Here is a 9,680-nt window from a genome sequence, read left to right as displayed (position 1 = left end):
GAGGCCGTAGTAGACTAAGTACTGAATGCCATAGGTTGTTACAAGTCCAGACAAGTTCTCATGATCAACATTTTAAAAACTGGTAAAAAGTAGTTTTCCTATTTCAGTATAATCCACATGAAAGATAAATTGTGTTTATTGGTAGGGGTTCTTGAATAACAGGTGCAAAAAAACAGAGGAATTTGTGTAACAAGGAATTAAATTTGTGAGGCCTGATCTGTTAGTAATGGTATCAACACAAGCAATGACAAGACTGGCCATAAATTCGCCAATCATGGTTTTGCGACAAAACACTATTTTCATACTTTTTTCTTCCTTTTTTTTTTACACAACAGTATCCATGTGGAGTATCTGTTCTGCTTTTTTAGGGCCTTGTTTTATACTTTTTTTTGTATTTATCACGTTTATTTGTACGTTTAGCACCTAACGTTTCTCCATCAGAGTCACACAAAACTATATTCCTGTATGAAGCAGTTGGCTTCTGCTCAATGATCTATAAAAAATAATGTCTACCATTTTTTTGTCCATTGATTTTATGTACATTTGTGTGAATATGTAATGTGACTTGATGCAGTTTGCACCTTGAAATCTGTATGACATGCCAAATTGCCATCCTTTCACACAGCTAATGATTTAAAGTGCTCACATAAGTGCCCATTATCTGTGTATCAAACACTGGAATGTTGTAATCGTGATACCTTCCAATACCTGGTAGTGTTCCCAACTCACATTATATGCAGTTCGGCAGTCTTGTTTCAGTGCAAGCTTTGTGCTTCTCAAATAAAACTGGGTGCATTTAGTAAAACACTCTTAACCTTAACACTTTTTTTGCAATAGTCTATTAGTTATGTATTTTATACTTTTTTTTTCAAACTTTTTTCCATACATTTCTCTTCAAGTTGACAGCAATTATCATAGGGCTTAAATCCACTGTGCCTGCAACAGATTGTCCATTTTACATGTAGCCCTGCTCTGAATGCAATTACATGTTCATGAAACCAAAATCATCCTTCCTTGAGATAAATCAACATCATAATGACAAAATCACAGCTATTCAATTTGTTCAGCATCATTGAGCATATCTAGATACAGCTCCTATGATAACAGACATTTAAGACAAATCAAGCAACATGGAAAAAGCAGGTGAGATTTCCATAACAGAATAGTGAAAAGGTTGGAGAGCCCAAAAGGTAAAAAATCCCTGTTATTGTTTAAGGTGCTTCTGAACTCTTTCCATATTGTTGAGCCTTGTGCCTCTAAAAATGTACAGGATAATGTACAGTACTGGCCTGGTTTCTATTCTTCTGAGTTAGAGGGATTCAAGCCCTTGTCCCATGAATAACAAGTATCTAGTCTATAGATATATGTACAGATTTTCAGGATCACAGTGATACTCAAGTGCAGTCAGACAAACGAAAACACAACATATCTCTAGACTCAGACTAATGGATTTGTGTGTAATGTACAATTGTGAGCAAGATATTCAAATCAATAAAGACTTAAGTGGAGATGGAACTCCAACAGCAGTCCCAAGCATCAAGTCAGCTGATCAGAAGAGGGCTGCTGATTGGTCGAGAGCAGACATCAGGTCGTTGCCCTGCAGTAGCTTGTAGGTCTGTATGGGGGCGTTCACCTCCACGTCTGCTCGTGTTAACGGAGGCAGGAAATCTACAGGAAGTAAGAAAACACATGAAAATTTGAGTTTTGCTGCAGTACCGTAGAAAGCCGCAAGGAGGCCCATTTTAATCTTGTCCTTTCTTTTCCCAACACCTGCCCACCTACAAAATATCATAACGATCCATCCATAGCCTCTCTAGTTATGCTGTCCATATACAAATAGCACTGAAAACATAACCTTCTGGGCAAAGGTAAAAAGGAATTACTTTAAACATATTCTCAGATCTTTGTTTGCTGGTAATTCATAGACCAATTTGAAATTTACTGAAACTAAAACATTTTCACATCACATCTTCATCAGACACCTGTTTGCTTGAATACAGTTATCCTTTGACTGCATTCAACAATGGCCATATAACATGAAGAGCCATCTTAAGAAAATGGTATCCCTCACAGTACAAGATACATGTAGAAGAGAATCACAGCTCACCATCATCCAGGTCAAAGTCGTCGAAGTTCAGCAGTTTGTAGACGTCGATCTTGTTAGCAGAACCTCCGCTGGTATGCTGTAGGAAAAAGTCCCTGATTTTAGACATCAAGTACATGTATTTGCTGATAACAACATATAAAATGCTGACAGTGTGATTTTTTCTTATCTTGTTTTAACAATTGAGATCTTGTATTTTTTCCTTTAATTTGACACTTCCATGTAATGAGCACCATGATTGCTTTTGTGGTGCGTTGCTCCTCCAAAATCTCCCAAAATTGCACTGCCAATTGCAACGTCAGAGACCATGTTGATGTGGAAATGTTGGCAATTTTGTTCTGTGATGCACTCGCACAGTCATCTCTGGTGTTCAACCTTTGATGCAGGATCCTGACTAAAATGGTATTATTATGAAGGCTCACGTGATACATAACACTGTTCAATTGAGCACGTAAATTTCAGTTTCCATCTTTTGTGTTAAGAGTGTACTGAATGTCCATACCTGTGACTGGTCTGGACTAGGTCCCCTGTAGGTACACGTTTGACTGACGTCATCAGACGGAGAGAGGAGACTCATCAGGATACTGTTGCCACCTACAACAAATACATGTTTTTTAACAGGTTGCTACTAACAACATTGCCATCTATTTAAAGTTTCTGATTCGTGGAGAATCCATGTCAATGATACTGATTAGTCTGAGCACTCAAAGAGAAGTAATCTGGGTTAATGCATGTGATAATGTAGACTCTTGAAGCAGTAACATGAAAAGAGGAAGATTCATTTCACTGATGTAAGATCAACATGGCATGCCAAAAGGATTCTTTTCAGTAGCCCTTAATGGGTTTAATTCAATATGACATTTGCCATTTTGCAGCTGCGTCTTTGTCCTCCTTTCTGGATGAAAAGGCAATCATGAAATCATGCTCTCTACGATGTTACAAAAATGAAGCACCTAACCATAAAAATCTGAGACAGACACATAGATATGAGATTTGTTGTTTATTTATCATAGTGAAAGTAGTCTTACCTTTGCCAGGTGGGTTGGGTGGCTTGACTCTGGCCTTTTTAGCAGGAGGCTGGTCGGTGAACCCTTCAGTTTTCTCCCCTCTGTCAGGCTGTTGTATCATCTTCTGTGGGGACGCTGACTTGATGTCTTCGTCCAGTTTCTTCCTCTTACTGCCCAGTGCGAACGTCAGTTTACCGATGGGGCCATGCTTGCCTGGCGTGTGTGTGCCACCTCTGGCGTCTGGTCTTGTCATGCCCAATGTTTTTCTGCAAGATAGCAAGGATTGAGGAAACACAATCATAAGCAAATAATTGAGTAATAATGGTACAAAGAATGTCACTTTGGTAAACAACGCATGTTTGAACATGTTAAAAATTTGGTTGTTTTCTCCCCTGAAACTAGTGTAGCTTGGAACTTGTTACCACCAAGTCCAGTAGGGGCAACCTTCACCAGATACTGTAAATTCAGAAATGTCCGTGGTGGTTTTACGTTTGTGGTTTATGTGGTGGCCGCTTTACAGCAAAAATATTTCCATTGCAGTATGTATATGGTGCTACCGTGAACTCAAAACCACCACAAACACTCCATTACTGCAAAACTAAATCACAGCGAACTTAAATGCATTTACAGTCGCTTTAAATAACGTTTGCAATTGGATGTGCAAAGGTTATGTGTGACAGGTTGTTCAAGTGCAATATATCCAGCCGTGCTTTGTGAAGATGGTGTGTTAGATACAGATGACTGTCAAAATGGTGAAGTGCACACGTATTGCACAATACCTGTTTATCTGTTGGCCCGTAACGCTGCCTCCACCGTCTGTTTGTATTGGCTGGCTCATGGGGGAGACCTTTGCCACTCGGAGGTGTTTTCCATTCATGGTCATCATCTGCGGGGATGCATACGCTGCAAACGGAAGCTCCTGCGCACCGCAGCAGCTGTCCTTATTTGGCACCGCATGTTGTGTCTGCATATGACAAGAAGATAAGATACATGAAAAATGTCAGACACATCTATTGTGCTACTGAACAAGCTGAGACAAAGAAAGTTGCCTTTGATAGATTTCATGATATTGGCTCAAATTTAAAGGAAGTCAATTAAAATGGTTTCTGCCTGAACCAAAACAAATGTCATACACAGTTGCTGTTACATTCTACTAAGTATTCTTTAGCATACCAGCTGCCTCTGTTAGCCATCTTTGCCCACTATCACAGTGACAGAAATTCTTTGTGAACTGACAAACAGAACTTGTAACTGTCACAGTTAATCTTGCTATCATATACAAGGTTTATGTCACACGCAATGTTCAGTTAGTGTTTATTTAGCCAAAATTTCAGAGTTTTGCTTTCATGTTCCAGTCTTTAAACCATCCCTTTGAGGATCCTAAATAAGAGAGAAAATTCAACTTCTGTTTTGATCTTTCAGGCAGCCTAGACAATTTGGAATGTGCTTGTTTGTTGGGAGAGCTGCATGTGTGACCTTTGGCCATGTGCCCACTGGAACCAAGGGGTAAAAATGGTGCAGTGGTAAGCATAGCATACTTCAGGCAGATATTATCAGCACTTTTAAAGGTTACTGTAGCGATAGTAAAATTAAATAGTGTGCACTAAATTTAAGTTGCGATGACCATTTGATATTCAACCCACAAGTATAAAAAGACAGTGCAGTATTTGCATGTTACAGACATTCAAATGCATACGCATTTAGCTTACCAAGTGTCGTTTCACAGAAGCGGTGTCACACTATTGCAATATATTACTGTGTCAAGAAGACAATGAAGTGGAAATCACATTGAGGTTTGTAGACAAAAACACGACAGGCATAGCCATATGTATTTCAGAGCTTCAGACAGAGGAGCAAAGGGTAATGCCACTGAGCCTGGTGCCATCCAGGGGAGCTTGGCAAACATCCAGTAGACATAGTTGTGTGTCACATCTACACACAGGAGGGCAAAAACAACTAAGTGGGGAGGCATGGAAATGCATGCCTGGAGTGCATACCCTCAGAAGGCTTCCACCTTAATTAACAGACTCACAAATCAACCAGTGTGTACAAAATTGAGCTTGAATCTCCGTGACAAGGAAGACAGGTAAACTTGCACAAGAACAAACCATCTGCAAACACCATACACCAACGACAGCAACGAGTCAAGCAAGCACAGAACGAGATCCAAGAGACAGCACATGATCAGAAATCTTTCTCTTCACAAGAAAAGCCTTATGATAAGTTACCGCACATATAATTACACCATTAATGATTACAATTCACAGAGCACTTAGAGAGAAGGCATACACAGCTTAAACAGGTGACGGACAGCACAGCACTGCCTGCAATAGGAAGCAAAGTTGTCCCTGATCCCTCAAACACATACGAGTGCAACATAGCAAGCTTAGGTGCCTTGGTTTTGTGGCTACCTTTCTTGGCGTCATGTTGGCATATGGATTGTTGTATGATCTGGACGATGTGACTGACTGTCTCCTGTCTGTCTCGAGAAGCGATGCCAGAACGGCGTTGTTGGGAGGGTTCAACGGCATCTGGTAGGCTGGGATGTAGGGAGCTCGATAACTCAGTTCTTCAGCTGTCAGTGGTCGCTACCAACAAAAATGCCACAGCTAAATTACTGATCTGTCAACATTAATTGTTCTTCCTCCTACATCCCTCTTCAATGGTGCAAGACAGTTGATTTGTTTTCAGTAGATTATGTTTACTGCCATACAATTTCACAGACTTTAAAATAAAAAATACTCTAGTAGACCATTATGGCAACTTGTGCTATTTAAAGGGGGTCAGAGCAATGAATTTTGAGGGTAAGCTGATACAGTTACACGATGTATAAAATATAGCCTTACAAAGACCAACAAGGTACTTGAACTGACAGGTTTAGCATTTTGAAAGTTACACCCTTCTTCCTAAAGTAAACATGTGATGGGACATCAATTCACTAGCCAACGTCATCATCGACATTTTCTACCCAAGGACATGTGCGTCATTACTGAACAGCAGGCGATGACAAAGCTGTCACTGGTCTGTAAGTAATAGGAGCTTATAGCCAAACATGGCTCATTCCTGTTGTCACATTTCATAAGACCTCAATACATAGCAGCACGTCTGATGTGCAGCCTCCCAAACAAGAACTGTCTGCATTTGGCTAAATTCTAACAAAGCACGTAAAGTCTGTAAATTTTACAGAATCAAAGAATGGGTTGCCAACCATTTTTGTGCTACACTGTATTATAAAAATCTATCCAAGACAAAAAAATTGCCTCCTTGGTGCTGGACGAAAACAACACAATTATATTGGATGGCTGCCAAATTTTGCAACATTTCAGCAAATTTCATGACAGTTTGGTTGCATTTTGCTTGTTGGATGAAGGACATTACAATTTAGAAAATGGGGTCCATGGTTAGATCTGTTGCAAGGAGGGAATGATAACAAAAGTACATAGTAAGATTAATGCTTACCTTAGTCAGTTTACCAGCTGCCGTGGTGCGTATGTTGTTCTGGATAGGCTGCCCTGTGTCCAATGCCAGGCTGGGGTTGATGGCCGTCAGGTCTGGGGTGCTGCTTGCTCTCATTCCCAGAGCACTGTCCTGCTGCTGCTTGGTGGCCACTGATCTTGTTCCCTGGGCAGTGTCCTGCTGCTGGATCTCAGCGAGGTTGCTGTCACTGGTTGTTCGGAGACCCATCAGTTGGTCCATGAAGTCCAAGTCGCTGTTGGGAATCTGTTGGACTTCAGTTTCTGTGTCGTCACTCAACGGCTGTGGATCATAAGACAACATAATGTTTAAAAAGCATTTACCCTTTTCCTCAATCTACCACATCTTAGTGTTAAAGACATTGCTTGTTTTGTTGCGAAAGACATTTTGGGGCAAATCAAATGTACTTCTTTCTTAGAGTGTCAGTTACAACTGAACTTTTGAAAACATTGCATTTTCTGCTAATAGTGTCCTGGGTGGAACTTGATTGACAGATGAAGAAGACAGGTTCTCACCGTTAACACAGGTGTGAGCGCAGGAGGGGGACTGCTATCTGAGGAGCTGAAGGGGGACAGGAGTGGTTTGGGGTCCCGCAGGAGACTGAAGGTGTCCTTATCAGAAGAACTGAAGTCACAGTACTGGGACGACTGCTGGCTGCCGAACAGGTCTTCTTGTCCGAAGCCAGGGTCCAGAGAAGTGTCGGGTAGGCTGGAGCCGAACAGCACATCTGCAGGGACACATACAGCACACTTTGACTTCTCTGGTCCACAACGGACACAGAGAGAAGTCCTAGTTACCATTGGCCGTACCAAACCAAGCCTATCATAGCCCTCTTTTTTATGCAATATTGTTGGTTCCAGAACGACAAAAAGTCGTGACACTTTGTCATGTCTTCATGATAACCACAAATGGCGCTGGATGGATCCTTCCCATCTGTAGCTACCGTTGTCATCTGGTGTCCTCCATACCACCACAGCTTTTCTCAGCAATGTATCTTTTTAATTGAACTTTTTTTTAGTGGTTATATCAAATGTCAGCAAGGAGTGATATAAGAGAACTTTCACACTATGTATGTGCTATACACATTCCTTGAAAGATGTAGAGGGTTTCTGATAGCTTTTGCTGCTGGCTAATACTACCAACAGGAAAAAGTACTTAACTGTCAAAATGTTGAACACTTTGACAGATAAGTACTTCTTGCATCTCTTGTGACTTAGCTGCTTTCATTCAGCATACGCATGAAGCTTAACATCAGGCATAAGCCTAACCATAATTTGGTACTATTATTGGCACTATTTCATTGTTTTCTTGCATGCAACTCTTGTAGTTTCTAACGTGTACAATCGTTGGCCGTCTCCAATTGTATTTTTTTTCATCCCATCCAATGTTTCGTAGTCCACATTGCTAACTTTTGTTCTATAATCTGTCCGTTTATGCATACATTTCGATCACTTTGATGTCATGAAGTTGTGATTTTTTTGACAGCCAGAGTGATATTTTTCCTGTCCCAATAAGTAAATTTCCACCAGAGGGACAGGTTCTGGAGAAGGCCCTGACCACATTAGCACACTTTTCACATTTGACTGCAAGGGGAGGTTAACAAGGCAGTATGAAGGACGTGGCCGGTTGGTGACCGGTTTACCCTGGTAGCTACCTGCTGACGGGAAGCCCAGCGGGATCATGGCGTCTCCCGCTGCCGGCGCCACTCGTGTCAGATCCTCCGGGCTGTCACGCAGAGCTGTAAACATAGCATGGCGAAATGCGTTGTTCATGGGGGGAAACAAACATACAATCCTCCAGCTCTTCTTGTTTCTAAATAGTACATGTTGTTACTTGTTATATAACATACAACAGATTGTGGAAAAAAACAAGAAAACATTTGTTTTACATAAATTCATCAGAGAAATCATGTCACAGAGAAAAACATTTCTCTCCTTAAGTTTACTTATTTTCAATGTAAACATAACATCTAATGATTTATTTGTCTATGAACAGCTGTAAGGGTTCTGGACAAATGAAAGAGCTTATTTTCCTTTCATAGCATGTTCTTCTGCATCTGCACAATATAGAAAATGGTACAAAACCTACTCTCAATATTGCTAGAACTTAGTAGAAGTGAAAAAATTTAATTCACGCAGATGCTCTAAATTCAATGCTTCCAGGCATTTTAATCGCTGACCTATTTTATGATCAGAATGGTACGTGTCGTCCTTGAAACGCCATAGGCTTTGATCGGCAGCCCATGTGTGTGAGTGTGCATTTTGTCCTAATAAGGTTCCACTGAATCTCCATGACCTGGATACAGGCACACAATTTGAGCGGGTGAGTGTGTGGCTGTAAGAGTACACGTGAGTATGATATGCTCACCTTGCTCGCCGTCCCAGAAGAAGCCAGGCTCCATGTCTGGAGTTTTCTTGCTGAAGATGGTGTCTGTGGCCTGGGCAAAGCTGGGCAGACTGCTGGGCTGAGGCTCCTCCTCAATCTTCTCCACCTTGGGGAATTTCTTCTGGCTAGCTTGTTCACTGGACAACACATTCTCCTCTTCCTCGATGTCACTGGAGGAAAACAAACACAAACGAAAAATAAGTCTTCCCTAAGTAACATCGGCATTCAAAACTCAGGACACAAAACGAAAAAAAGAACTGAAAATGGGTAAGTGCTCTGTGAAGTACGACATCCCACCTGATGACATAGTTGACACACACGATGCACTGTGGTTTCTCTGTTCTGTTGTTGTAGATAATGGTGGCCTGGGTCTCCACCCACGCGTAACCGCTCCGTCGTGCCAACAGACGGTACTGTCCCGTTGTCACCTGTCCCTTCTGATACACTGTAAAGAAGGATGTGAAAAGATCTGTCAGTATATGATTGCACGCTACAAGGAAAGGAAACTACTTCAAATTCATGGGGTAAAGTTTGACATTGAAATGGAAAGCAAATTGAGATAAACTGTCAGGTATACATCTTTGCAACTCTGATCTGAACAGCAAAGTTCATATAAACATTTATCAGCATACACGGGCAGCAATAATGTGGAAATGTTTGGTACATTTGGAAAATTTGGTACATCGTAATAAAACTCACAGCATCTATGC

At 41.1% G+C, this 9,680-nt stretch overlaps 1 protein-coding gene across 1 annotated transcript in view; it reads right to left on the bottom strand.

The window, feature by feature from the left end:
- Window positions 1-1,443: 1,443 nt before the first annotated feature.
- The window catches only part of LOC118417153 (hypoxia-inducible factor 1-alpha-like), a gene marked incomplete in the record, with an annotated part of 15,142 nt that continues 6,905 nt past the window's right edge, over window positions 1,444-9,680 (bottom strand). Inside the window, 12 exon segments of the mRNA XM_035822574.1 lie at window positions 1,444-1,668; window positions 2,108-2,183; window positions 2,607-2,698; window positions 3,133-3,377; window positions 3,891-4,075; window positions 5,523-5,699; window positions 6,571-6,867; window positions 7,101-7,312; window positions 8,240-8,323; window positions 8,953-9,140; window positions 9,268-9,415; window positions 9,670-9,680. Coding sequence (XP_035678467.1) covers window positions 1,550-1,668; window positions 2,108-2,183; window positions 2,607-2,698; window positions 3,133-3,377; window positions 3,891-4,075; window positions 5,523-5,699; window positions 6,571-6,867; window positions 7,101-7,312; window positions 8,240-8,323; window positions 8,953-9,140; window positions 9,268-9,415; window positions 9,670-9,680 — 1,834 coding nt within the window.

This window comes from Branchiostoma floridae, chromosome 1 (assembly GCF_000003815.2).
Source record: "Branchiostoma floridae strain S238N-H82 chromosome 1, Bfl_VNyyK, whole genome shotgun sequence".
In the NCBI taxonomy this organism is placed as follows: Eukaryota; Metazoa; Chordata; class Leptocardii; order Amphioxiformes; family Branchiostomatidae; genus Branchiostoma; species Branchiostoma floridae.
The sequence above is the reverse complement of the archived record's forward strand: the minus strand, read 5'-3'. Positions and strand labels throughout refer to the sequence as shown.